The sequence below is a fragment of the Heterobasidion irregulare genome, assembly GCF_000320585.1.
Source record: "Heterobasidion irregulare TC 32-1 unplaced genomic scaffold scaffold_12, whole genome shotgun sequence".
Lineage (NCBI taxonomy): Eukaryota > Fungi > Basidiomycota > Agaricomycetes > Russulales > Bondarzewiaceae > Heterobasidion > Heterobasidion irregulare.
The window spans coordinates 614406-640098 of NW_009258208.1; the positions used below are offsets into that span (position 1 = coordinate 614406).

At 53.0% G+C, this 25693-nt stretch overlaps 12 protein-coding genes across 12 annotated transcripts; 5 read left to right on the forward strand and 7 right to left on the reverse strand.

Annotated features, from left to right (window-relative positions):
- Positions 1-439: 439 nt before the first annotated feature.
- On the reverse strand, positions 440-2603 carry HETIRDRAFT_119185 (uncharacterized protein; the record flags this gene model as incomplete). Its single annotated transcript, XM_009553807.1, has 10 exons — positions 440-653; positions 692-1027; positions 1092-1232; positions 1293-1355; positions 1430-1511; positions 1544-1717; positions 1793-1882; positions 1996-2001; positions 2034-2110; positions 2164-2603. 10 exons carry the CDS (start codon positions 2601-2603, stop codon positions 440-442), a joined length of 1623 nt encoding a protein of 540 aa, XP_009552102.1.
- Positions 2604-3419: 816 nt separating this feature from the next.
- HETIRDRAFT_329536 (uncharacterized protein) lies at positions 3420-4150 on the forward strand (the record flags this gene model as incomplete). The annotated part of the gene is made up of 2 exons (XM_009553808.1): positions 3420-3906; positions 3963-4150. 2 exons carry the CDS (start codon positions 3420-3422, stop codon positions 4148-4150), a joined length of 675 nt encoding a protein of 224 aa, XP_009552103.1.
- Positions 4151-4528: 378 nt separating this feature from the next.
- HETIRDRAFT_106513 (uncharacterized protein) lies at positions 4529-5358 on the forward strand (the record flags this gene model as incomplete). Its single annotated transcript, XM_009553809.1, has 2 exons — positions 4529-5018; positions 5075-5358. 2 exons carry the CDS (start codon positions 4529-4531, stop codon positions 5356-5358), a joined length of 774 nt encoding a protein of 257 aa, XP_009552104.1.
- Positions 5359-5960: 602 nt separating this feature from the next.
- HETIRDRAFT_455518 (uncharacterized protein) lies at positions 5961-7523 on the forward strand (the record flags this gene model as incomplete). The annotated part of the gene is made up of 3 exons (XM_009553810.1): positions 5961-7100; positions 7244-7318; positions 7359-7523. 3 exons carry the CDS (start codon positions 5961-5963, stop codon positions 7521-7523), a joined length of 1380 nt encoding a protein of 459 aa, XP_009552105.1.
- On the reverse strand, positions 7503-8632 carry HETIRDRAFT_66328 (stress-induced hydrophobic peptide). Its single transcript, XM_009553591.1, has 4 exons — positions 8514-8632; positions 8327-8409; positions 8055-8146; positions 7503-7975 (listed from the first exon to the last, which is right to left on the reverse strand). The coding sequence occupies exons 1-4, from the start codon at positions 8547-8549 to the stop codon at positions 7857-7859; spliced, it is 330 nt and encodes a 109-aa protein (XP_009551886.1). The 5' UTR covers positions 8550-8632; the 3' UTR covers positions 7503-7856.
- Positions 8633-9385: 753 nt separating this feature from the next.
- HETIRDRAFT_66331 (uncharacterized protein) lies at positions 9386-11528 on the reverse strand (the record flags this gene model as incomplete). Its single annotated transcript, XM_009553592.1, has 10 exons — positions 9386-9451; positions 9519-9601; positions 9670-9850; positions 9924-10000; positions 10070-10096; positions 10172-10231; positions 10317-10382; positions 10445-10497; positions 10562-11249; positions 11363-11528. 10 exons carry the CDS (start codon positions 11526-11528, stop codon positions 9386-9388), a joined length of 1467 nt encoding a protein of 488 aa, XP_009551887.1.
- A 1423-nt stretch (positions 11529-12951) lies between these two features.
- HETIRDRAFT_442294 (uncharacterized protein) lies at positions 12952-13668 on the forward strand. Its single transcript, XM_009553811.1, has one exon. The coding sequence runs from the start codon at positions 13064-13066 to the stop codon at positions 13265-13267; it is 204 nt and encodes a 67-aa protein (XP_009552106.1). The 5' UTR covers positions 12952-13063; the 3' UTR covers positions 13268-13668.
- Positions 13622-16573, reverse strand: HETIRDRAFT_436821 (uncharacterized protein; the record flags this gene model as incomplete). Its single annotated transcript, XM_009553812.1, has 3 exons — positions 13622-13693; positions 13758-14172; positions 14234-16573. The coding sequence occupies 2 exons, from the start codon at positions 16571-16573 to the stop codon at positions 13777-13779; spliced, it is 2736 nt and encodes a 911-aa protein (XP_009552107.1). The 3' UTR covers positions 13622-13693; positions 13758-13776.
- Positions 16574-16605: 32 nt separating this feature from the next.
- On the reverse strand, positions 16606-17520 carry HETIRDRAFT_436822 (uncharacterized protein; the record flags this gene model as incomplete). The annotated part of the gene is made up of 1 exon (XM_009553813.1): positions 16606-17520. One exon carries the CDS (start codon positions 17518-17520, stop codon positions 16657-16659), a length of 864 nt encoding a protein of 287 aa, XP_009552108.1. The 3' UTR covers positions 16606-16656.
- Positions 17521-18738: 1218 nt separating this feature from the next.
- Positions 18739-20572, reverse strand: HETIRDRAFT_329465 (uncharacterized protein; the record flags this gene model as incomplete). Its single annotated transcript, XM_009553814.1, has 6 exons — positions 18739-19442; positions 19504-19655; positions 19725-20008; positions 20077-20154; positions 20257-20334; positions 20471-20572. 6 exons carry the CDS (start codon positions 20570-20572, stop codon positions 18739-18741), a joined length of 1398 nt encoding a protein of 465 aa, XP_009552109.1.
- Positions 20573-20839: 267 nt separating this feature from the next.
- HETIRDRAFT_412215 (uncharacterized protein) lies at positions 20840-23071 on the reverse strand. Its single transcript, XM_009553815.1, has 11 exons — positions 22999-23071; positions 22891-22937; positions 22800-22835; positions 22691-22743; positions 22548-22617; positions 22458-22492; positions 22226-22404; positions 21933-22168; positions 21666-21877; positions 21460-21609; positions 20840-21401 (listed from the first exon to the last, which is right to left on the reverse strand). Exons 1-11 carry the CDS (start codon positions 23015-23017, stop codon positions 21146-21148), a joined length of 1293 nt encoding a protein of 430 aa, XP_009552110.1. The 5' UTR covers positions 23018-23071; the 3' UTR covers positions 20840-21145.
- A 273-nt stretch (positions 23072-23344) lies between these two features.
- HETIRDRAFT_244204 (uncharacterized protein) lies at positions 23345-23682 on the forward strand (the record flags this gene model as incomplete). The annotated part of the gene is made up of 3 exons (XM_009553816.1): positions 23345-23445; positions 23501-23587; positions 23637-23682. Coding segments are annotated over 3 exons (234 nt in total), but the record flags the coding sequence as incomplete, so codon positions are not given.
- Between the last annotated feature and the right edge of the window lie 2011 nt (positions 23683-25693).

Below are 25693 nucleotides of genomic sequence, written 5' to 3' on the forward strand. Positions count from 1 at the left end.
TAGGCAAGAACTTGTCCCCGTTTCAGTCGATGCTGATGCTGGTCAGTTGAACCGGCCTCTGATGGAGGTGGACAAGCGATATCCCATCCCACCCCATTTACGGTCTCAGAATATTGTTCGAGAGCTCGAGATTGTTCCAAAACCTATCTTCGACGGGCATCCATCTCCTTTCTCTGCCATCCCTATGCGGGTGCATCCCAGCAATGACTCGTCTTTCCGGAGGTTTCCAGGTTGTTCGTGGCGTTATCTCTTCGTCACAGAATTTTCCCGGCCCTAGACGCGATTGTTAATGTTCTCTCGTGCTCACATCTATGCTGTAGGCACTGGGGCCAGATTGTGCTCGAAATTTTCTGAATTCGTACGGGTTTTTTATTTGGTGGTCAATCTACAATAGGCACAAAGTCTGATTCCAAACATTGTACAGATTGGGCTGCCAAATTCATAGCAGCAACTTGATCTCCTCCCATTCTGCGTCGGCCTCGACGGTGATGATATGTTTGTGAGGTGACCATTCACCTACCAGGATGACTGGCTTGATCTCGGTTGCAACGGGTGTCCACGTTGGGTCCTCATCCTCCGACAGGGTGCATGATGGCATCCGTGGTTCTTTGTCAGAATGGCCCGCATGTATCGTTCTCCGGCGACGGCCACTGCTACAACGGAAGCTTGCGCACCCCGAGAAAAGACGTACGCAGCCTGAACTTCGAGATCCTCCTGTGCTTCTGCTAACCGTTTTGTGATGCTCAAGTGATCCTGTTCGACTAGCCTCTTGACCTCCATAAGAAGGACGGTTTCGGCGTCATTTAGTAGCGGGACGTTGTCAATAGGCACTGGACCATCAGGTGTGAGGCGTAAGATGCCGAAATCTGGCAGCCGAGACGAATCCTTCCACTGAGATTTCAGATCACTAGAATCATCATCCGAGTCCTCATGGACTGATGTCGATTTCTCGGTAGAAGGCACAACTACCCTCTGTGGGCCAGTAGATCTTAAAGCCGTCGTGGCCTTTGACTGAGCGTGCTTCTGACTGGAAAGATTAGGGTGAGATAAAAAGCCTTATGACGGATGAAGTGAATTGAGCTCGCATTGACGTATCGTTCCTAGGCCCATCGCTGTCTGAACCGGTTGTGTCGCTTTTGACTGCAATCTTTCCGACCTTCCTCCGGAGATTTTTCTTGATATTCTTGGTCTGGCGGGATGGTTTAGCGATCGATGCCTTTGAGGGAAGCAGGCTTCGATGTATTGAAACCAATTCAAGATCAAGGAGGTGCTTCGTAGAAGGTTAAACTCACTTTTTCGGCGTGTCATCATTCTGTGAACTGGCCTCATCGGATTGATTTCTATCATCGTCCTCACTACAACACGGTGGTATGCAGTCAGAGAGTGTGCAATGCGTGCGCAGTTTAGAATTTATCGCTCAGATAGCAACTTTGTCACAAGTTTCTCGGACTTGTTTGTCGATCGTCCAGCTGTCTGCACCCCTAACCTGAAACCACTATGGCGAAGTTGAGCTGAATTAATATGTTGAGCAGAAATGACATACATTTTTTTTTTGTATGCCCATAGGGTTCGAAGGTCTGTCTATCCTCAGCGATCGTCGCAGACTTCTTCCCGATCTTGCTTAAGATGGCTGTATTTCGAATGATACCTTCGTTTCGTTTCTCTGGTATCTTGCCGCGCTTTGTGACAGCTGACACAGGAAGGTGGCTGGTCAACCCTGGATGAAGGGAAATTGTTTATGACGACGAAGTTGAGCATTGAGATGCAGTAAATCAACTGAGCAAAGACTCACTCCCTTGAATTGTCATTCCAAGACCCACTCTCTGTTTTGACGGGTTCAATGGCCACAGACTTTCCAGCTCTTGTGCTACTAATTTGAGCGCTATAAATGGAATTAGATTAGATATAGCATCACGATATGTATCTTACTGGTGACCTAGAGTATTGGCAAGTGTCTTTGAAGCTTTGAGAATGGATCCACGATGGGAGACCTCAGGGTGAGAGCAAGAGATTGAAGGTTTTGGGGCAAAGTACAGAACTGATTGGGGTTTGGCTCCCTTTCGTTGGCACATCCTCGCGCTGATCCGAGTTTGTTCCTTTCTTGGTTGCTCTACAAGCAAAAAGCATTAGCCAGAAGTCAAATACAGAGATCAGCGCACGCACATAGGCAACAAATCTAGCTCATCGCGGGTTTCTTCTTCGGAATCTTCTTCCGACGAGTCTGAATGAGTCGACTCCGAGTCATCCTTCGTTGCTGAAGCTGGCAAGGGCTGTTGCACTTTCTGAGCTTTGGTGGATGACGAGACGTCAGAGCTGATTGAATCTTTCTTCAACTTCCACACCGGCCACTGGGGGTAGATGTAAAATTTGGAACTATAAAAGAAGTGGTGGTTTAGTACGAAGTTCCACGCCCCGTACCACGCGGATTCGCGACACTGTATGTTGATCTTCGCATCGCGTGCAGAGGCAATATATATGGAGAGCTTGCGGTGATATGGGTCGAGCTCCTTTGTGATAGCTTTCTGAGGAAGATCCGGGGTTTGTGTATTCTTCGAGGTGGAGATAGCCTTCGGTTTCTTGGCAGCTGACTTTCGGGGCGGCATTGATTCAATGTAGACTCTCTGCGGGCTTGAGGAGGATTTATACCCCGTGTGCCACTCATGTGGCAAGTTTCCAGACAATCTCGGCAGAACTAGGGTTCCGTGAGTAATTCCCCAAGATTTTCTAACATTTGTTAATAACATGCTGGCCTCCGAGCCTTTATTAACATGTGTTAGTAACAGATTAATAACATTTGTAAATAAAAGATTAATAAAATGTTAGAAATTCGAATTATTTACATGTTAGAAAATAAAGTGATGTTAATAATTCAAAATTACCAACTCCAGTCAATCTGGGAGTTAGGAATGGAAGGGGGAATTGCAGTGGGAGGAGGGGGAGTAGCTGAGAGCAAGTGCTTCGGAGTAAGAGAAAATAAATCATGGGTAGTTATAGGTGCTCAGTACTTTAATTTAACCAATGGTTATGCACTGTTACTCGGGGGGAAACCACATTCCCAACACAAATACATAGAAATACATCCGCAGCGGTAATCTTTGCCCGAAGGTGCATCTGACCTCAACCATCTAAGAAAAAATAATCCAACAGATCAGCGTCGTTCATATTTTTCGGGTAAGAAAAGAAGGCTCTGCCACCTTTATGGCTCACAATCTTCTCTCTACCGGTGTGAGCCTTCGCACATATGTGCTCTTTTTGGTTTTTCGTATGGAGTGTTTGCCTCAAAAAGATTTGATAATTACTTACGTTGCTAATATTATTAACATAGGTTTTATGACCCCAACCATGTTAATTCGCTGCATGCGTGTGTCAGAACTTACCTTTTTCTTTTTCTCATCCCAGCCAGTGACCGTAATCTCAACATGATTATCGAAGACGACATGGTCCTAGGCTACTTGGTCGATGAGGTCTGGCTGTGGAGACTGGCGAAGAAATTCGGTTATATCGGCACCCCCAATCCAGCCTACCTCGCCCTCTATCAGGAAGAATGCCATACAAGACTTATGCAATGTCATGAGATCCGGGCAACCATCAAACTTGGGAGGCGGATCATCGAGAAGGTGAAGATACGAGGCCTCAGGATATTGCCTGTGTACATCTCCAATTCGCAAATCGGCTTGTGTTGGTCACTCCCATACTCCATGCACCCTGAGGGCCGATCAGCGAAAAAGACCGCGCAGCTCGAATTCTTCAAACAAGTCATCTGCGAGGAGGATGAGCCCAAATGGTGGGCGTCAACGAATGGCGATGTACCACGGGCAATGCAGGACGTAACTGAGCCACGCGAGGATTACTGGAGGATGACGCTCCAGTCCCTTCCAGGATGGATCGGGAGTAGTGAAGGATTCCGTACGCATTCGCCCTCTCCATACATCATCATAACCTGACCGGGTTGTATCGCATAGCGAGGGTTGAGGACGCGCCAGTAACCCGTAACGAGAGAGGAATAAGGATCGAGCCTCCTCCGTTCATTTTCATCAAAAAGCGGGATGAGAGTGATGTCGAGACAGAAAAGCCCTCTTCCCCACCACCGCCGACAGACGACAGCGAGGTAGATGATTGTGATATGGAGGATGGGGAGGCAGAGGATTGAGGTGGGTTACAAGAGCATGTTTGCCGCTCAAAGCGGCACCGGGTCGTGGCCTTTTTTATTTTTGTTCTGATTTTGATGTCGCCATATCGGATTGTTATCCCTGCACGTCTCGCTATGTCTAGTTGCTTTCTGTTCTTTGCAATCCTGATTGCTATACGTTATAATCGTCACTACTTGACAATGTGAAACAGTTATCTCGACAGACCTAAGTTTCCCTAGAATCAACGCCAGCATCGAAGCGACGCCGCGGTCTGCATTGACGCGTTACTAAATTACACGTGATTTGTGACCGACGCGCTATTGCACGTAATTGCCAGCAGTTGTACATTTGTTGAGGGCTACATCTTGTTTGTCGTCCCACCCACTGACCGGTCTCCCATGATGTTCATCGGCGAGGACATGGTCTTAGGCTACTCGGTCGACGAGATATGGTTACGGAACCTGGCGAAGAAATTTGGATACATCGGCGACCCCAACCCCGCTTACCTCGCCCTCTATCAAGAAGAACGCCATTCTGAACTGATGCAACACCACGAGCTTGAGGGCACAATGGCTCTTGGGAGACGGATCATCGAGAAGGTGAAGATACGAGGTCTCAGGATATTGCCTGTGTATATCTTCAACTGTCATTCCTGCATGTACTGGTCGCTTCCGTTCTCCATGCACCCCGAAGGCCGATCAGCAAAAAAGACCGCGCGGCTCGAGTTCTTCAAGACGGTCATCTGCGAGGAGGATGAGCCGCAATGGTGGGCATCGACTGACGGGGATGCACCGCGAGCGGTGCGACACATGAGCGAGCCGCGCGAGGATCGCTGGAGGTTGACGCTGCAGTCCCTTCCAGGATGGGACGAGGAGTCTGGAGACCTCCGTACGCATCTGCTTTCTCCAACTGTGCTCATTGTCCGATCGCTGTGCATCTACTAGTGAGGGTCGAGGATGTGCCAATAATCCGTGATGAGGATGGGATGATGATTGAGCCTCCTCCCTTTCTGAGAAAGCGAGCCAAGCGGGCCTCTGAGAGTGATTCTGAGACGGTACGGCCATCTTTACCAGCAGAGTTGAGCCCCCATTTGTCAACAGAGCAGGTTTGTGAAAGCGATGTCGAGACGCTAAGGCTTTCATCACCGGACGCCAGCGAGACAGGCGATTGTGATATGGAGAACAGAGAGGCAGAGACGGACTCGGTGGAGCACAGCGACGTGCACTGAAAGTGAGTCATGACCCTTTTTTCATTCTTGTGTCAAGTACACTTTTGATGTCGCCTCATCTGGCCGTTCTATATACCTGCACGCCTCGCTCTCTCTCGTTGTTTTCTTGCTATGCCATGCGTTGTGATCATCACCGCTTGCACAAACAAGATGCAACTGTCATGACATACCTAGACTGGTGAAAATGTCTGTTTGTACAAACCTGGGCGTCCGTCGAGGTCCGTCGCCCTCTCCTTATCGCAAACCTCAAGCTGGCCCGTTCCTAAATCCAGCTTGGCCTGTGGTGTGCCTCGAGCTATACTGAAACGGCTCGCGATGGAAGATACGGATCGAGCTCGAGTTCCATACGTCCCGACATGATAGAGAGCCTCTGAGGACCCATGGTACTACAGGCCGGTCGGCCTCCTCAGTGTGGCAGTTAGTCGATCCTCGATTTATTTCTGGTCTCTCCTTTGTTAGGGTAGATAGCGTAGCTGCCAGGATGAGCTTTTATTTGTGCAGAGTCATCTTGGTCGAAGGAGACGCGAGGACCCCGAGCAGCCCCGAGCGCGGTGGGACTATCAGGAGGTCGATTTTACACCGTTGCGTTTCCACCGTCAACGATGGCGTCGCCTTCACCCTCAGACGCGCCAGAGCACGAAGACGCAACCTTCGTCGCGCTCCCCTCCCGCGTGCGCACCAATATTGACCGCGCCTTCGACAAAGCCATCGGCGTCGCATCCACAACTACAACTACAACAGCACCCCTAGCCCCTGGCCCGCGCCACCCTCCTATCCCAAACGCACGCGCTGCGTCTCCCGAAGCAGGCGGATTCCTCGTCGACGATGACGCCGACGCGGGGGGATTTCTCCTCGACGACGCGCCGGGCGGTTTCGTCCCCGACCCAGACACGCACGGCGACGGCGGCGGCGACGGCGGCGGTTTCGTCCTCGACGACCCGGGCGCCCCGCATGCGCCCCACACCATCCCCCCGCGCCCGTCCCCCGTGCGGTCCTCTGCCTCTATCTCCGCCTCTGCCTCTTCCCCCACCTCCGCCTCCGTCTCGGGCGCGACGCACATCCCGCTCTCCCGCATCCCGCACGCGCTTCAGCTGCTCGACCTCCCACCCGCGGACGAGCAGATCCTCACCGTCTTCCGCAACGCCGCGTCCGGGTGGCGCACTCGGGGTCTGCGCGCGGGCCAAGGGGAGGGAGAGGAGGAGGAGGAGGAGGGCGCGGGAGAGGTGGTGAGCAGGAGGGACTGGAGGGCGGTCTGTGCCGTGTTGCTCGAGGGCCAAGATGAACAAGATGGAAACGGGGACGAGGACGAGGACGTCGCCGCCATGGATGTGGACGAGGACACCGGTGACGACGACGACGACGCGGGGTCCGAATCCTCCGACGCGTCGTCCGATGCCTACACCGACGCCCCGACGCCCCGAACACGTGCCCGCCCCGCCAAACGCGCTCGCAAACGGCGAGCCGGCACCGACTCTCGCAGCCCACACCCCGCAAAGCGTCGCACCCGCACCCGCACCACCTCTCGCCAGTCCCCCGGCCCCCGATCCCCCTCCCCCACCGGCCCCCGCCCGCCGACCGCCCGCCAAAAGCGTGCCGCCCTCGCCGCCTTCGCGCTCTTCTTCCCAGACCCCTCCGGCGCGCCGCCGGACCCCGCCGCGCCCGCCCTGCAGACCAAGCGGCTCGGCATCGCAGAGATCCAGCGCGCGGCCGGGCTTCTCAGGGAGAAGATCAAAGCGGACGAGGTGCGTCCGCGTCCGCGCTTGTCCTCCTCCCGTCGTTCGCGTTGACTTTTTCTTTCTTTTTGGACCTTTTTTTTTCTTTTCGTTTTTGGACGAACACCTCGTTCGTTCGTTCGTTTGCGGTGGTTGGTGGATCGGCCTGCAAGATGCTCGAGATGCTCGCCGCGTTCTCTACCGCGCCCGACAAGAGCATGAGCCTCGCCGACTTTGAGCGCATGATGGTCGCCACGCGCATGGCGTGAAACGCCCAGCCCGCGATAGCCGTACGCGGTATCAGGGATATCCGAGACCATGCGCATCGCCTGTGTTGAAGGCATCCGTTCGCCACGCGTGTATGCGATCGTCCCCGTCGCTCGCCGCATCCTCGCTAGATTCTTCACCCTCGCACCCTCACACAGCCTCATTAGAACGATGTACGTAGCATAGGTCTTCACACACGACCTGGGTGTGCAACATCGCCTTCCCAGTCGCACGTGTACATTCAGTCGTTCAAAAAGCTACACATACCGTGAGTGACGAAAGTAAGACAAGACAAACACAAGGCGGTCGTAGAAATCGCAATCAAGAACTCGTCCTCGGTAAATTACAAGAGTAAAAAAAAAACGAAAAAAAGGGGAAAGAGACGCCCCTCCTCTCCACTTCCGCAAAAACAAATCAAAACCCACTGCATACGAGATCGACGCGATATCGTCGGCCTGAATAAGCCAGCATATAACTAGCATCACATCGCATCACATCGCGTCGCGCTCAGCGCCTCCGTCACATGTTCGTAGCGCCGTAGCTCGGCACGGGCGCCTGCTGCGGCTGTCCAAACTGCTGCTGCGAAGCCCCCGTGCCGAGCCCACCGTACGCGGGCTCATACTGCCCGTTGCCCACATCTGCCAAAAAAAAAAAAGAAAGCGTGAAATCAGCATCGAGCGCGATAAACAGGAGGGACGGAAACGCGGGGAGACGCACAGGTGTACCCGCCGTGGCCGTACGTGTCCTCCGCCCTCATCTTGCGGTAGATGAGCCAGAAGGCGTGGATGTGGCCCGGGAGGTATCCGAGACTGGACATGCCCGCCGCGCGAGGTTCGAGGATCGCACGTGTGCGGTCGACGGAGGCGGAGCGGCGACGGCCCAGAGCGACGGGAAAATAAAAAATATGGGATCCGGTGGGAAATCCGGTGGGCGCCCCAGATCAGTTGAGTGGACGAGCGGGAGGGCAGCCGGGCTCGAGAGGGACGTACACGGTGAGACAGATGTTGATCAGCAAGTCGCAGCTGCAGCCCGTGATGAACGCCGCCGCGGCGGGGGGGAAGATGATGGCGACCTGTACGCACGAACGAAATCATGATTCAGCTTCGCGCCCTCTCGCACCCCCACCGCCTTTGCACATGGCAAAGTTGCTCCGGGCGAAACAAGATGGGCACTAACGAGGATGAGAAGGACGTCAGAGCCGCGCACGGACATTGTCGTGATATTGGTTCGTCGAATGGACGTTAGAAAGGCGAGAGACGTGGGACGTGGGAGAAGGGAGAGGGCGAACAATCGAGGGTGAGGGTTGGACCTTGGGGGACAGCGCGAGGTGCGTGAGTGCTGCGGCGGCGTCGACCGTGATATGACGTAGGCGGCTCGCTATGGAACCTCTCCAGGAACAGAGCGTGCCGGCGCGGACCGCACACATTCATGATACCCAAGCACTCAAGCACTCGAGACGGAATACGCAATAACGCGGTTCAGCAAGTCGAGCGAAAAAAGGCACTGCAATAAAATAGAGACGAAAGAGATAGACAAAGATAAATACGGACCCAGAAAAGCGGGAAAGGAGGGAGCGCATGCAGACTGGGAGATGCGACTAGTAAGATGTATATGTGCTTCTCATACATGGTTGCGTAAAAGAGCGGCGGCGCGATGGCTAGTTACATCTATAGACTAAGTGTATTGGAGTCCGTACATTGGGGATCGACAATAAGGGAGTGGAACAGAGGCTGGGTTCGCGCACTGTAAGCACGAAGTTGGAAGCGCTGTGGAAGTAAAGGTACGGTGAACCGTGAATTCAGTGGCGTGCTAGTGGTATGCACGAGTCTGCTCGGTAGTACTGAGCTGCATCCGCTGATACCATGAAGGTATACTAGCTTGGGGTGCACTGGCAGATGTACGACAAGATTCATACACATGGCGTGCCGCCCGTGCGAGTTGTCAAAGCCTGGCGCAACGGCGTTCACAGGAGGTCGGCGCTCTTGAAGTGCTTCGTCATGATCGACTCGCGTACTGTCATGCGTGCGTCAGCGCAACCGCTACAAGCCTCAATGTGGAGCCAGCAGGAAACAATGCTCACTTCTCTCCAACACGATAGACGTCGCCTTTGAGTCCTACACAAAGGAACGCGCGCGGAGGTCAGGCGGCAGCAGAATGGCTACGGACGAAACAGGGACGTACGGTCGCGCAGGTGACGTGCACGCGAAGCAGCCTTCCTGGAGGAGAGTGCTGTTTGTAGATCGCCGAGAACTTGCTCTTGATGTCTGCAAACGACACGCGTGACAGACCCTGAGCAACTCTAGCATCCCTCAACGAAGGAGGGAACACGCACATCCCACAACGCTATCCGTCTCGTTCGGCTTGTCCTTGTAGCTCGTCACGAACCGACGGAACTGGATGCCCGCCTTGAGTTTTGCGTCCAAGAGGTCCAGCTTGTTCAGCAGCAGCACGAACGTCACGTTGTTCAGCAGCCGACTCGAGCATATTGTGTTCCAAATGTAGAACGAGTCCCACTGCAGCCGCGTCCCAGGCAGAACAAAACGTGCGGTGAGCGCCGGCTATGCTATGGCGCGAAGGGGGACGTACGAGTCGGTTGACAGAGTGGTCTTCCGCAAGCACCTGGTTGAACGCGGACATCGGCGCGAGAAACAGCAATAGGTTCACTGCGCGACCGCCACATACCCAATCAGGATAGTAACCCAAGATCGGAACCTATTCTAAACACGACTCACAGTCATCAAAGTAGGGTATCCACGCCGCTGATGGCCAAAGGGAGAAGCGGAAGCGCCATCAGCTCGAGTGTCTGGATGGCCTGAAACGCGCACTGCACTGACCTCGTTGCCCCCGACTGCCCCCGACGTCATAGATACCCCACGTTTGCCCGTTGTCGGCCACTACGAGACCGAGATCAAATGAGGGAGAGAAAAGATTAGCTGAAAACAGCCAGGGGAGCGACGATGAACGAAGGCGGCCGCGAACCTGTCTCCATCTTCAGTATATGCTCCTCCACGCCCATGGTCTGTATCCGTGCTTTGAGAATATCGCCTGTAGGATGGGGATACGATAAATGAGGCGAACGAATGCCTGCAGAATACCAAGGTACGAACTGGGCGAAGGCTCGTATCCTGGCACCGCAATCCGATCGACCTCGTCCAAAAAGCTATTCCATCAAATTCCCGTTACACAATCGACAAAAGGGTAAAAGAGCTCCAACGGTGACTCACAATCCAGACTGAAACTCCAAAGCCATGCTGTGGTTCTTCAAACTCTCCTGGACCGTCTCGTCCTGCCACAGCGCCACCATATCTTCCCTGCACGCTTCAATCACGCGCCGCGCGTCCTCCAGCTCCTCGTAATGTGGCGGGTGCGCTCTTTGACTCGTCCTCGTGTCCGCGAGTGCGGTCGGATGCGGCGCGGGGCCAAACAGGGCCTTCCATTTCGACCCAGGGCAGACCGACACCTCGAATGCCCGCTCGGTCACGCGGTGGGCGGGCTCCGCCCGCGGGTGCGACTCGGAGTCCGCAGAGAGGAACTGCGCGAGGCCTGCCTCGACCGTGCGGAGCGGTGAGAGGCGCATGCAGAGGCGGCGGAGCTCGTCGGTCATGTGTACCAGCGGCGCCGGCGCGTGCGCGTAGTCGCCCGCGTTGATCTCGACGGGGAAGTCGGGATGCCCGTGCCCGGTCGAGTGCGAGAGCGAAGTGGCGTGCGAGGGGCGCGAGGGCGCATATGCGCGCGTGCGCGTGGTCGGGGAGGAGGGCGCGTCGGAGAGGAGGTTGAGGATAAACGTCACAGAGCGGACGAGATTGAGATGGATGACTGCGCGCCAGGCCGCGGCTTCTGCGCGAAAGGCCTGCGGCGTGAATTGGAGCTGGAAGTTGCGCAGGATCGTCGACTTTCCTGACTCTGCCTGGCCTATGAACGAACACGATTAAACATAAGGCCCCCATCGGCGCGACTGAGATACCCCGCCGCTCATATTGCGAGGCGCGAGATGTTCAGGATGAGAAAGAGAGAGAGAGGCGCACCGAGCAAGAGGATCTTGACATCCACCTTTCTCTTCTGCCGCTCTAGCCGCTCTGCTTCCAAGGCCAAATCGATTTCGTCGTTCACGCGCTTTGCCTCTCGCTCTTCGTCCAATCTCAGTGCCCTCTGCGCCGCCGTCTCCCGCACCGGCGGAGGCCAGTCATCCATGCCCTCGTCATATCTTGATGTAGACTCCGCCTCCGTAACATCCGGGTGGGGAGACTTTTGTCGGATGCGGTCGCGCAGGGTCATCTAGGAGAGTATCTGGACTGTCCGCGCACTGCCTGTGCCGATGGTCAGAAGGGAGACAGTCGATGGCACCAGAAGGGACCGATCGATAAATAATCAGGCAGTGAGAGAAAGAAGCACGCCGGGTACAGAAAGGACGGGAGAGATGGGCTGATGGACAGGGAGCTGAAGCGCTGATGGCTGGAGCTCTGAACGGCGGGATAGCTTACAAAAAAAATCACGTCGCTTCTGGCTCGAGGGTGAGGAGCAGCGAGCAAGTGGTGCGCGGGCGCAAAGGAGATCTGCGAGAAAATCGGGACGCTTGGAATTGGAAAGGCAGAAAATGAAATGGGGCCGTGATAAATCGGAAGATACTCGACCATGTATTCAGAGGGAAACCGCCACTGCGAAGGGTCGGGGCCAAGGCGACGAGGCCCGTAGGGGGGCGACAGCCACGCATTGAAACCGGGTCTCGGTTACTCATCGTTATCATACCAGGCCCGCGCCTGCCCACACCCGTGCGATGGCCGTATGTCGCAGACTAGTACTAGTCACGACGCCCGTGCGGCGTGCGCGATCCTGCGCGATCCCAACGCCAGATACTGTGAGATCGCGGTCAGAGGGGATGGATAAACGTTCCAGTTGCGGTCCCGTGACAACTAGATCTGTTGAGGTGGAGACGACGGTGTAGGGCTTCAGCAGGGACATTCTGCGAGGCCTGCTCCACTGGTTCCTGGCTTTGCGTCTGCGGGGGATGCAAGATTCGACTCGATGGTCGCAGCCAGTCGAGCACATCTCAATGGGCAGGGATCTGGTCCATGGATCGAGCGCGAGGCGCTACTTGCCCGGCATCGCCGACGAACATCAATCCAAGCGGGGGCAGGCTTCTGGCTCTCCATGAGCGGACAGCCAAAGAAACGGATTTCCAAGGCACACAGCGATGAGAAGTATCCAAGCAGATTACAGCATCGTTGTAGGCGCTCAATTGATTGTCGGGTTTTGCAAGGCGCGCGCTGCAACAATGTGACGGGAGAGCTCCGACCACCAATCAGCGTCTCAGGCACCTTCACGCCCACAGCAACGACGAGAACTTCATTGAATAAGTAGTCATGAACCGTGCTTAGAGTTGTCGACTTCTGCGAGCCGCGGAGCTTGGGCGAAGCTGCTAGTTTCACGACACCCCGCCTTGAAATTTCTGAAACCCATCGGTTCAAAACATATCAATCCCCATTTGTATCCCTTCCGTTCACCCTCATGCATGACCCCTCTGCGGATAGGCTCACTTACCCGCAAGTCCCTGAATTAATACAGACGTAGATTGGTGCCCAAGCGCTCAAGCGCTCAAGCTTTACTCCATCCGGCTCAAGCGCACAACAGGACTGCGTATCCCAAGAGACAACGAGCGTAACGTAACATGTACAAAGGAGTGACAGGGTTGGTACATCGGCGCGTCGAGACAGAGCATTCACTGAAACATGAAAACCGGAGAACTGCGAAGAAGGTTATCAGCGCGGCCAGCAGAGGAGAAAAAACGAGTGGGACGCGTATGCGTATGCGTATGTATGTGTATGCAAGCGTGCACTACAGCGCGTAAAGGTGGGCGACATGGAGAGGTCAGATTCGGGACTGTAGGACGACGGTGTAGTAAGGTGTTCGTGAGCGGCCGGGCAAACGGATAGACTGGGATGAGAGACATTGTGAAAACAAGGACGTCTAAAACACACTCAAGGAAAACAGCAAGAGAGAGCATATAGGGGAAGAGATGGGAAAGGATAGTGTATGACATCGAGAGCGACCAAAAAAACTATCATGAGAACAAACAGACGAGAATTAGAAGTGTGCGATAGAGGTTGACTGGAGAGGACAAGAGATGACATGTTTGGGAAGCAAGAGGGCATATGAAAGAGAGCATAAATACACGGGCTGTTCTCGACCCGCTCAAGCTGTGAGGACGTAGCGGCCCACTTGTGAGATGAGATGACGATAACCCAGGAGCACGGCGACAGAGGGGATATACAGAGCGCAAACTATCTTGAACAATCATTTAGCGTGTGAGGTTTTGTTCCTCGATTCACCATAGTGGAATCTATAGTCCTGGGGCCCGTCTAAAAGTTGACAGCCGATGAACATCTGTCAGAAGCCCTCTCAAACCAGATCATCCCTACTCACCTTCATACGAACGGAGGTCCTACGAAGCCATGACCCAAGGGTGCAACTGCCCTGCCTCTCCGCCCATCACAAACTCAACCTCATCTTCCTCATCATCTTCCTCCACTTCATCTTCCTCCACTTCATCCACTTCCACATCACCGTCCTCACCATCCACGGTCTCACCCTCTCTTTCGTTGGCTTCATCCCCACCTATAGTGTCCAGGCCTCCCTCGACGACGCTCGTTGCGGCAGTGGGGAGCATGAACTGCTTCCATTGCCCAGCACCCATCCGTGTGTGCTCCCCATCGGGACTCACCTCTAAAGTTGTTGAAAGCGTCAACATCTCCCTCACAAGCAGCAGATCCATCGTCAACTGTTTGACCCGATTGAACGAAGCCAACAGACGAATCGATACCCATCCGCGAGAGTCCATCTATAGCAGAAAATGTCGTTCATTTAGCATACCCTGGGCAGCCGTATACACGACCACTCACCTGCTGCCGCAAGAAGAAATCTGACGCCAAGTTTTGCGGACTCAGATAATATTCCAGCTGCGCAAGTAGGTGATACCGTGTTGGGTCCAATGGAAATGTTAATTCCGATATGGGCCTCGGTATGAGTTGGGGTGGAGTAACAGAAGCCGCCACAGAAGCGGGTGGAGGGGGGAAGGCGGGTACGTATGGCCGGTATGCGTACTCTTCGTACCCTTGAAGTGGAACGTATGCCTGATATTCCTGTTGAGGATAGTATATCTCACCCTGCGTCAGTGTGGACACATTGAGGGGTAGGGTTTGAAGTGGTGGCAGAGGAGGCGCGACTGTGAACGGGGGCGACTGGTGGGTGGGGGCATAGTCATTACTATACCCGCGGAATCCACCCCTCGAAGCGCCATGAGACCACGCTCTTCCATACCCAGCGCCCATACCCCGCCCTCGACCGCGAACATAGCCTCTCTCGCCGAACCCTCCCCGGTCATGACTAAACCCACCTCGCTCGTATCCTCCGTAACCGCGTCGTGGTTCCAAGTGACCGGTATACGACCCCCTCCTCGGCCTCGTCCCAAAACCAGATGCCGCACCATTCGCACCAATTACGGTCTCCCTTTCCTGCTCCCTCGACTCCTTTCCCTTCTCTCTTTCACGTTCACGTTCACGTTCCCTCTCTCTCCTCATCCTCTCCTCCTTTGCTAATACAGGCGCATACCCTGTCCCGCTAGCCCTCCCAAACCCGTAGCCGAAATCCTTGACCTCCCATTCGTCTGTACTCTCTCCCGATAACGGTTGTTGGGATGGCATACGAACTGGGTAAGGCCCCATGCCCGTGTGAAGCTGTAGATCATCCAGCGGTATCGAAATATATGGTGGGTGCTGCAGCGGTGGCGGGGATGGTTGATCCAGACGTTGTGGAGAGGGCTGTGATGGACCGCTGAACAGTATTCCAACGTTGAACGGCGCCCCTCCAGTCGCCACCGCAGAGACAGGGTTAGAAATTACATTCACGGGCCCAAGAGCAGGCGAGGATGCAGGAATAGCGACGGCATCCTTGCCTTTAGCCCGCCTCGTCGTCCCGAACTCCCACTTCGTCTCGGGATCTGTTAAGTCGATGACCTGCACCTCCTTGCCCTCTGCACCTACTTGGTTTGATGACTCTTGTGACTCCTGCACCCCACTGCCTAACGATGCAAAAGCGGTTTCTCCCCGAGTCCGGGCCTGCGAACGTCTCCTTGGCCTCAACTGTGATGGACCAGCTTCGCCGAGGGCCACCCCGATCGAGAACTTCATGACGGGCTTCTCCGCATCTTCCCCCGCGTCAGGTAGAATCCCTTCTCTACTATCCTCAGGTTTCTCCACCAAGTGAGCGGCAGGCAAGATCGGACTGGGGTTCTCGCTCGATCCCGATACGCCGATGCTCCCGAAAACAATGTTGTTCGCACGCCTCCCTCTGGGCCCGACAGCAATTCCGACGCTGGGCATATTGTCTGGTTCACGTGATATTGGAGGTGCGAGCTCGCGATATCCAGCGATAGCGTCGGACTCTCGCGGCGGCGGTTTTACGATCATTGTGGGCGAAGGCAAACTTCCTTCAGGGTTATGTAGCGCTCGCTGCTGCGGAAGCCGTTGCTGCTCTGCTTGAAACGAAGCGTAAGGCGGGTACATAGCCACCTGCTCCTGCACACTCCAGTGGGCGTACGGTTGTCCATAATATCCGTAGTGTGGATATATATGCTGCCCTGGCGGGTAGCTCTGTGGCACATAGTTCAGATATCCATTAGGACCTGGTCCAGGGTAAGGTTCGTAAGTAGCCTGTTCATGAGGTGGGTTAGGTTGAGGAGCGGCTATGTGGCTATGAGGGATATAATGCATCGCCCCATCTGGTCCGCCCGCCGAGTAAGCGTCTGCAGAGAAAGGAATGGTTGAGACAAATGTGGGGCTGATGTGGATGGGAGCCTGAGGCGATTGCCTCCTTGATGATCTTTGCTGGGTAACGGTAACGTCTGCCTTGCCTGCTTCATTCCCACGGGCGCCAGCGCTACCAAGAATCATGCCACCAACAGGCATGTCCTTCATGAGAAGCCGTCGCCCTCGCACATGATGCTTCGGACTTGACTGCGCACTGCTTGCTTGGCTATGGATCCGCGAATGATTCGTCGACGCCACCCTTGAGGGATCCTTGCTCGATCCTTGCGATCCATAGGTGGAGCTTCCTGGATGGGCATTGGGGTAACGAGGATGGGTGGAATGTTGGGGATGGTACGAATGCGACGACGAGTGGCTTTCGGAACGTTTCGCTCTTTGCAAGGCATCTGCAGCCGCTTGTAATTCTTCGGGCGGCATCAAAACCCACTTCGTCTTTTCGCCTGTCCAATGGTGTGAAAGAACGATGGGATTGCCAGTATTAGTATCCGTGAAATTGATAGTCAATACGCTCGCGTTGCAGGAAGTAGATGGAAGTAGATGGTATAGAAGGAAATTGAATGTATAGTGCGAAAAGTAGAGAGTGGAGTAGTGAATATAACAAGTGACGCACTCTTCTTCGGCAGTATAGGAAGGCTTGTTGAAGATTCGTCGTCCTCCCTCCTCTGCTCTTCGGTGCTCTCCGAAGCATCGTGGCGATGCTGAGTCGTGCCCTTACTTGATGAACCGACAGACTGTCCTACCTCTGGCCAGTTTTCCATGTCGTTGACTAAAGCGGGTGCACGTGGAATATCGGCAGCGAGGGCTTGACTGAGGGCACGAGTTGCGAACGGATCTGTGTTCCCATCTATACGCAGAGATGGCAGTCCATTCTGCGTGGCGATGCTGTTCGGATTTGGGAGCTTCACTGAGGGATCGTCTGGAAGATCTCGTGCTGAGCTCAACATATTGTTTTGAGAGCGCAGTTGTACAGGGCGAGACGAAGCACGAGCCTGGGCCATCTGTTCCATGCGCAAATTCCACACGTTGATAGGTGCCGTTTTGGTGGGTATCGTCGAAGTTACGTCACCGTTCGTGCCGCATACCACGAGTCCTTCGACTGGAGAAGTAGGAGATGCAGGGAATGGAACGGTTCTGGTAGGTGATATCGATGGATTGGATGCGATACCGGTACTCGGGATGAGAGAAGAGGGCTTGGACGCGTCTGAAGTAGATGTGGAACTATGTGGCATGTTAGAGGCAGCAGCATGTTCACTGACAATGGAGGGTCTTTGAGACGGAGGATTATGTGATTTAAGGACATTCCTTGCACGATCTGCATAAGAAAATGTTGGTTGATTTGGAGGAGGCGGATGTGGAGAAACCATCCGAACGCAGACAAGTCCAAGGCAGGAAAATCTATGGCCGAATGCAATGAGTCGTTCGAGACTATAGCGGTGTTCTGCGAGATATAAGAAGAGCTTTAAAGAGAGCAGACCGAGTATGTTATGGGATGAGAGAGAGCGGTTAATGGGAAGGAATGAGGAACTGATAAACCGGGTGACTCATTGAATAGCGTGCGCCTACTGCGCCTCCGCCACACCTCGGGACACCTCGGGCTCCTGCTACTAGTAGTACCACAAGTACCTCACGCGTACTACACGCCGAGACCCTGCCGTGGAAGATCAGGCTCAGCAATGCTTCGACTCATCCTGAAGGGCCATCAAAATGCAAGCATGTGCCAACTTTGCATGCCTCTCAGCTCCTCTAAAGCCGCAATTTGGTTCAATGGTTCATGCGACTTTTGAGACGAAATCCAAAATTTGCAAACATGACCTATCCTGCTCCACTGTTTCCTCAATTAGCGCAAACTTGAAATGCGATGCCACCTGCGACTGTGCATTTTTCTCTGATAGTGCGACAGTGCCGGTCCATCAGCCCATCCTCATCTCAAGAGCGCTGTCTACTACGATCAGTACAAGCACGTGGGTCGGGCGCTCTCATTGTTCCGTACGTCTCTCAGTGCTTTCACATCTGGTTCTCACAAAAGGTCTGCGTCGTACTCCGAATCATAGTGGCAGGACGATCTGTTGCACATCCGTAGCAAGAAGTTGTAGCCTTACATAGAGACTTCGTTTTTATCACGTCTCCTAGGGCTGTAGGCACAATCAAGGATTTCAATGTAACAAGGGTTTCTGACGGCAGTGGCTTGACATCAAAGTTGGCGAAGTATGTTCATACACCGTATAATTGACTTCCTATATACCGGGGCGTCAAGCCGAAACCGCAACGACGATCATGATGTTATCAGGAGCGAAGGATATTCTCGAAGTCGTGAAACTCTCCATGTACACTGCTCAAGATATTTCCAGTAGGGAGGTATCAGATTCGGGTAAGAAGGTCTAGCCGGCGAGCTGATAGAATTAAGTAGATATGGTCAGCCTTGTCCTCGATTTCGAGCATAGTACCTAAACGCCGCCGTTGATTTTCTTTTTCCATAAATACACCGGTGACTTCTCCGCATCTGTTGCGGTCGTGATTAGTATTTTGGGATGGGAAGACCATCCCAGTTGAGTTTCTCACCAGTTTCATCTTCATCTGAACAATCAAGGAATCCGCCACATTGCGATTCCAGATCGTTCCTTCTCCACTTCATCCTTGACTGCCTTACTCTCTCCGCTCCTGATTGCGCCGGCAACGAATAATCTGAGCGCCGCTTTGACCGCATCTTTCTTCTCATCCTCCGGCGCTTTCTCGTTCATAGTTCCCTTTTCCTCCTCTGTCCCTGCAGGTTCAAGAATAACCCTCGCCCAATCGACACACATGTCCAAAAACTCGTACAACACACTCACGATACCTTCAAACTTACTACCCGGTTCTCCCACCTCATCGCCCTCTGGCAACTTTACTTTCCACAAGTGCTCAAGTGTGAGCCCGTCCCACGCAATAAGGGGCGCGCCCACCTTGACGGGGACCACGAGTGCAGGGCATCCATTCAACAACTGGTAGTAAATCACACTCTCGCCGGGCCGTGCACTCGTCGTCCATAGGTGTCGGTGAGGCTTCAAACCGACAATGACAAGGACTAAGCGTCGAGGTGTGGGAGGCAGCGGGAGCGCAATGAGTTGCGGCTCCGGAGAGGGAGTACGAGAGCGAGCGAAGACATTGGAGAGCGAAGGAAGGCTCAAGTTGTAGAGACGGTTCAGTCCGTGAGGCTCCTCGGGAGCGGGTGGCGACGTGGGAGGAGGAGCGGCGAAGATGAACGCGGAGGCCGACTCAGCAAGCAGAGTTTCGCCAATCTTGTAGTCACCTGGAAGTCAAGCGATTAATAAAATATTAATAAAATATCACGACCAACGTAAAGGCTTTACTACCTGGTAAAAACGGTCCATGACAGAAGACAATATCAGGCTTCATCGAGCGAGGGATGATCGGCCTTCGGCCACTCGCAAACAGGTATGGAGAGAACCATCCCTTCTCAACCGCCAAATAATCCTTCACAGTCGCAAAGAGCGAATTATCCCTAGAAAATGGAATCACCTTCATCATCAACTGTTTTTATTTATTTAAATTGTCGCCAAAATACACGCACTTGTGCACGCTACTTCTGTAAAAACCCAGAGAAGCATCCTCGAAAGTATGCTTGAATTTGAGCGTGATCAGTATGGTCTTGACGCTCGTCGTCTCAAGTTTTTTCGAGTGGATAGGTATCATAGACTTTATCGGCTCGCCAATGACCAGGTCATTTGCAAGTTTAAGTCCGATGTCAAACCCAGCATGCATGCCGATTTCCACAAGGATTGAGTCCCCTACGGTGGAAATGACAGCGTCTGTCACAGTTCCCATGACGGGGGAGGCTACAGCAGCCACTCCACCCTACAAAAATGTACCTGTTTCGTGAGCATGGAGATCCTTAAAGTAGAACAAAAGATCTGAGCACTGACAGTAGCAACAATCACGGTATGGACAGCGAGATCCCGAAAACGGATGCATGGTAAGAGAAACGGCGAAGAATCGCCCCACTGGAGGAGTATGCAATGTTCGTTACGGCGCAAGTACCGAGGTGAGGGTATAAGATGTTGCTAAAGTTAGTATGTAGATTATTCACAATGGGAGGGACATACCGGGGAAAGACATATCACGCTAGTTCCGGCTGCGCGCAACGACTCATAGGACGATATCACGATCCTCCCGGTCATTGACTGTGATCATGATAACGAATTAGCACTAGGGTTTCTCGGCTTGTATGCACAGACAATCGATCTAGACACTGAATGTTATCAAGCACTGCAGAGTCGTTGCCTCTACCATCAGTCTTCCGAGCCGATATTGACTCACCCCAACAAGCTTCCGAACTATCCATGGTGCAGCTTTCTCTTCTTCAGCATTTTGTATGGACACGGGATCGATGGGACCGAGAGATGATACATCTGTGCTCATGGCTTGAAAAGACAATGGTATTAGGTAGAAAGGTATGAGGAACTGAAAATACAATCGCTTCATCGGCCCGAGCCAATCATATCGCCCCGAGCTTTGCCCTGAGCAACGACTGATCAGCGTCGAGGACAACGAAGGCTCCCAATTCTGATTGTGAAGTGGAAGCTTTGTTCATGGCATTCGGCAATTCGTGAGTAGACGAAGGTAAACAAGGCCTGAGCGGATAAAGTCGACTTAGGCTATGACGTTGCTTCTTAGCAGAAGCTGACTCCAATTGGAAAGGATTGAATTAAATATGGGGCTCGTTGAGGCCCCCTGCAACGAATGACAACGGTTGACAGATATACCACTCTAAGTAGCTCAGCAACCTCGCCCGCCTCACTCCCAAATTTCCTTGGAGCCCCGCACCTACGCGGCACGAAACTCGCCCCGATATCCTCCGCCTACGGACGAGAGCGTTGAGACTCGTCCTCTACACACCACAATATGAAAGGAACGTTGAAGATTCTATCATCCTTCTTCCGGTCGGTGAGAGGCGGCGTTGAGGCCACGATTGCCACACAAGGGCAAAATAGCTTAGTAGCGGTAATGGTCGGCCTTGTAAGGACCGTTGACGGGGAGGTCCAGGTACTTGGACTGAACGTCAGAGAGCGTAGTAAGTTTGACATTGAGAGTCTTGAGGTGAGCACGAGCGACCTCCTCATCGAGCTCTTTAGGGAGCATGTGTACACCGAGAGGGAACTTCTCAGGAGTTGTCCAGAGAGCAATCTGCGCAAGGACCTGGTTCGTGAACGAGCACGACATGACGAAAGACGGGTGACCAGTAGCACAGCTATCAATGTAACGTCAACGACACAGGAAGATGCATTCTATCAAGTAGGGTTACATACCCAAGGTTCACCAGGCGACCCTCGGCGAGAAGAATGATGTGACGGCCCGACGCCATTGTGTAACGGTCGACCTGGGGCTTGACGTTGATGACCTGCTTGGCGTTCGCTTTCAACCAGGCGACATCGATCTCGACGTCGAAATGACCGATGCTGTGATAAGCGGTCATTCCTTGCCCACGTATTCGATGAACACAATGGTGACTTACTTTGATACGATAGCGTCCTCCGGCATAGCCTCGAAGTGCTTAGCGGTAATGATGTCCCTGTTACCGGTAGTAGTGACAAACACATTCGCACGGGGAGCAGCGTCCTCCATGGTAGTGACTTCATATCCAGCCATCGCAGCCTGAAGAGCGTTGATGGGATCGATCTCGGTGATGAGGACGCGAGCACCGTAAGAGCGTAGAGACTCAGCACACTGATAAACAAACGGGTGAGACATGACTCGACACGACATGCGAAAGTCCACGTACACCCTTTCCAACATCACCAAAACCAGCAACAACCGCAACCTTGCCAGCAAGCATGACATCCGTGGCACGCTTGATCCCGTCAACGAGCGATTCACGGCAGCCATAGTAATTGTCGAACTTGGACTTTGTAACGGAGTCATTGACATTGATGGCGGGAACTTTCAACTTCCCATCGCGGAAGGCCTTGTAAAGGTGGTGCACGCCAGTGGTAGTCTCTTCAGAGACACCCTTGATACCTGTGCGGCGCCCATATCAGAGATGCCAAAGGGGTAATGTCGTGGAAATTTGCAGACCCTTCAGGAACTGAGGGTACTTTTCGTGGACAAGGGTGGTAAGATCACCGCCATCATCCAGGATCAGGTTCAAAGGCTGGTTGCCAGAGAAGGCAGAGAGTGTTTGCTCAATGCACCAAGTGTATTCCTCCTCGGTTTCACCCTTCCAAGCGAAAACTGGAACGCCAGTAGCCGCGATCCTAATCCATGAAAGTCAGATTCGGTGACCAGCAACAATCGTGAGCGAGCTTACGCGGATGCCGCATGGTCTTGAGTCGAGAAGATATTCTAAGATCAAAGTGTTGGATTTCGGTGATGACAAGATTAGACGTCTGATACTTACGCAGGAAGACCATGCAACCTCTGCGCCGAGGGCGGTAAGAGTCTCGATGAGAACGGCAGTCTGGATGGTCCTGAGATTGTCGATCAAAAGTCAATGACAGATCGACCGATAGGTGAGAAGATTGTAACATGTATTTGACGTACATGTGAAGACATCCTGCGATACGGGCCCCCTTCAAAGGCTGGGCTGCACCATGCTGTATGGACAAGTGATGTCAAACGCCTGTCTCATATATCCTGAGACTGACTGCACCTTCTTCCTGAGGTACATAAGCCCTGGCATCTCATTCTAAAAGGAACATCTATTGAGCGTCAAAGTGCATCCAAACACTGGCTGTAACAACCTCGGCGATCTCAATCTCTTTGCGACCAAAGGCAGCGAGAGAAATGTCTAGGTCGATGATCACAGATGACATCAACATCAAAGCATGTAAAAAGCCGCTCGAGCTCACCTGCGACTTTAAAGACCATTGTGGGCAAAGACGGGGGATGGAAAAGGGATGAAAAATGGAGAGGGGAGCTGGTGGAGGGCTTAGGGAAAACCGTTCGATTGGAAGAAAATCCAATTTTGATGGTGGAGTCGCGCACGTGGTTTCACGTTGGAATCTTGCACATGCATGCCCTGGTCCGCTGGTCTCTTGCCCCACGAGCGGAGTCGTTCAAACTTCCACCATTCAATATACATCCAGCGAAGTTGGTCTGTCTATTGTTCTTGTTGAAATGCTCTCTAGACATTGATCTGCTTTTGAAGCCATGAAGGTTGTTGATGATACTAGTAGCCCCGAATCTCTACCCAGATGCCAGATTGCAGAAATACTGCAATACTCCTGTGACCTCCAATCGGGGGAAGATGGACGTCCTCAGTTTCATTGTTTTCCTGTGCCTCGAATATTCAGGATGTAAGCATTCTCTGCACTTCTGCTAATCGACAAAGCATGAAATTCATCTCTCGAGATGTCCCGGGAGGCCAGCCATAGAAATCACTCGAACAGTGAAGATTGACATCGCGACTGGTGAAGTTAACATACCTCCGGAGTCCAGGTGTGTATCTTATGTCTATATTTCCTCAATATGCTGATATCCTTTGAAGCCAATACCTTCCAAAAGGGAAAGTTTGGCGAGATGTCGACCTCTACCCACAGCAATTAGAGTCATAAAGCTTATGGAATAACTCAAAAGTGCATCATTGGCGGAAGCTATCGTATCAACATAGAGTCTTATACTCGCCTCGAGTCGAGTGCATCACTTGATGGGTGACCTCAATTCCTAGTACTTACCTAGCGATGATGCACATTGCCATCGCTCTGGAAACGCATAGAATGGCGGTATTTTCAGTAATGACGTGTCCTACACTTCCCTCCGATTGGGGTCATTATGTACAGAATCGAGACAGCATACCCAACTCATTCCTGATCTAGACATAAGCTTGTGGATTTTCTGAATGTGGATCAAGTCATTGCCCGGCTCGTCGGCATCCCAGGGTGGAAGTAGGGCGGAAGGTAGGTCTGATACAACCCAGCGAGCATTCACGCCACGAAGAGAGAATAATGCCAAGATCTGTTACTTTATGATACAGGGTCGGAAGGAGGCAGGAGGCGAAGTTGAACCAAGACAAACGGAGAATGATGATCACCGTTTGCTGATCGGAGGGCCCGACGGCATGCCTACGCAGCGAGCGAGGATCTACTAAGGACTATGGGGTAGAAACCTAGCAGTGTTTGAGATGTCGCTGCAAGTGGCTTGAAACCTGAGTCGACAACGCCCTTTCCACAAGCCTGATTAGAATGATCTACACACGATCTTGCCTTTCATGCACATGGCTCATGGATGTTGGCCGCGGTACGAGTCCTATGCTTCATACAACGTGAAATTTTCACCTGTGCGCCCCGTGTAGCAGAAACGAATCACTGACCGTGTGTAACCCTGGAATCGTCAGAAGATCGAGGACTGATGAGGGGCGGCGATTGCGGAACAACGGGAACGCAACGTGGCAAGGGAAAGGAGTCGGAGCGTGCGAGCGATCAAGGTCCGTTGACGCAGATAGTACGGCAAGTCGCAAAGACATGTTCCCAATAAAAAAATTGATGTGATGATCGCGGGCTAGATGCCTCTGAAGTGGTAGCAGACTACATCGAACTCGGTTCCATCCGGGAAAGTACAGTTTCACCCACGTAGTACATGATTGTAGATTGGTCACAAGCTGTCTGAAGAGTATTCAGAGAACAACCTGTATGATGAATAATAGAGTTACTCGACCTACAATCAACACGTTGTGGCCATGAGAAGTGTGAGCTCACTTTGACGTCCCACTCTTGATCAGGAATATCGGTGCACTGGATACGCCCATTCCAATGGCATCTATAGTAATTGAAAAGATCGGCACGAGTCAATGGGCGGCGACTAGAGCCAGGGGGGTTCCAAGAGACACTGCCTCAGTTTGGGGACGCAGATCTCCTTGAGATCTTGTACCTGATATTCGGAGCTGGGAACCTCTCTCTGGGATCTTATAGAAGGGGCGATCGGTTTCAGTTTGGATAATTGTGCCCTTTGACGCTGGGTCGCAGGCTTTGTCGGGCCACTGGCAGTGATCACTGATCGAGCACCTTGAGCTCATCAGCGTCTGCAATGAATGTGATCAATAGTACCAGAAAATATGTGTCGATGTTTGTAGAGGTAAGCTATGCTCAAGTCACAAAGAATTCCTATAGCTTTGGCGACGTTCAAGCTCGAGGATGCTTTAGATGTGGTATAGAGTCGTAAGGATCACGTGTAACTATAAGGCTCGCGTGACCGCCCGAGACCGCCCGAGCCCTCCCCGAGTCCTCCCGAGCCCATCGAAGACCAACGAGATACGTTCCATCTCCCTTTCTCAATGGCCGTCGAACATCTCTCAACCCGAGCGCCTCTGATAATATGATGAAAATCTTGCCAGTCGGAGGGCGGAGCGCCAGCGCACTGCCGTATCGTAACATCAAACCTGCGCCACAGCATCTCAAACGGCCGAAGGGTACGTGTCACACACAATGATGAGGAAAATGCATCATGGCGGCTTTCCTGTGTGGCCATCGCCTTCTTGGGCGGGGATAGTCGCAACGATTATAATCGGGTTTCTGTTTACGCTATTGGGTGGGAAAAAGGAGTAAAAGG

Coding starts and splice junctions, on each gene's coding strand:
- HETIRDRAFT_66328 (XM_009553591.1), bottom strand. CDS start 8,549: ATGTCCGTGCGCGGCTCTGACGTCCTTCTCATCCTC. Junction 8,410..8,513: donor CTGACGTCCTTCTCATCCTC/GTTAGTGCCCAT, acceptor TCGTGCGTACAG/GTCGCCATCATCTTCCCCCC. Junction 8,147..8,326: donor ATCAACATCTGTCTCACCGT/GTACGTCCCTCT, acceptor GGGCATGTCCAG/TCTCGGATACCTCCCGGGCC.
- HETIRDRAFT_442294 (XM_009553811.1), top strand. CDS start 13,064: ATGAAAACCGGAGAACTGCGAAGAAGGTTATCAGCGCGGCCAGCAGAG.
- HETIRDRAFT_412215 (XM_009553815.1), bottom strand. Junction 22,744..22,799: donor TTATGTACCTCAGGAAGAAG/GTGCAGTCAGTC, acceptor TTGTCCATACAG/CATGGTGCAGCCCAGCCTTT. Junction 22,618..22,690: donor ATCGCAGGATGTCTTCACAT/GTACGTCAAATA, acceptor CGACAATCTCAG/GACCATCCAGACTGCCGTTC.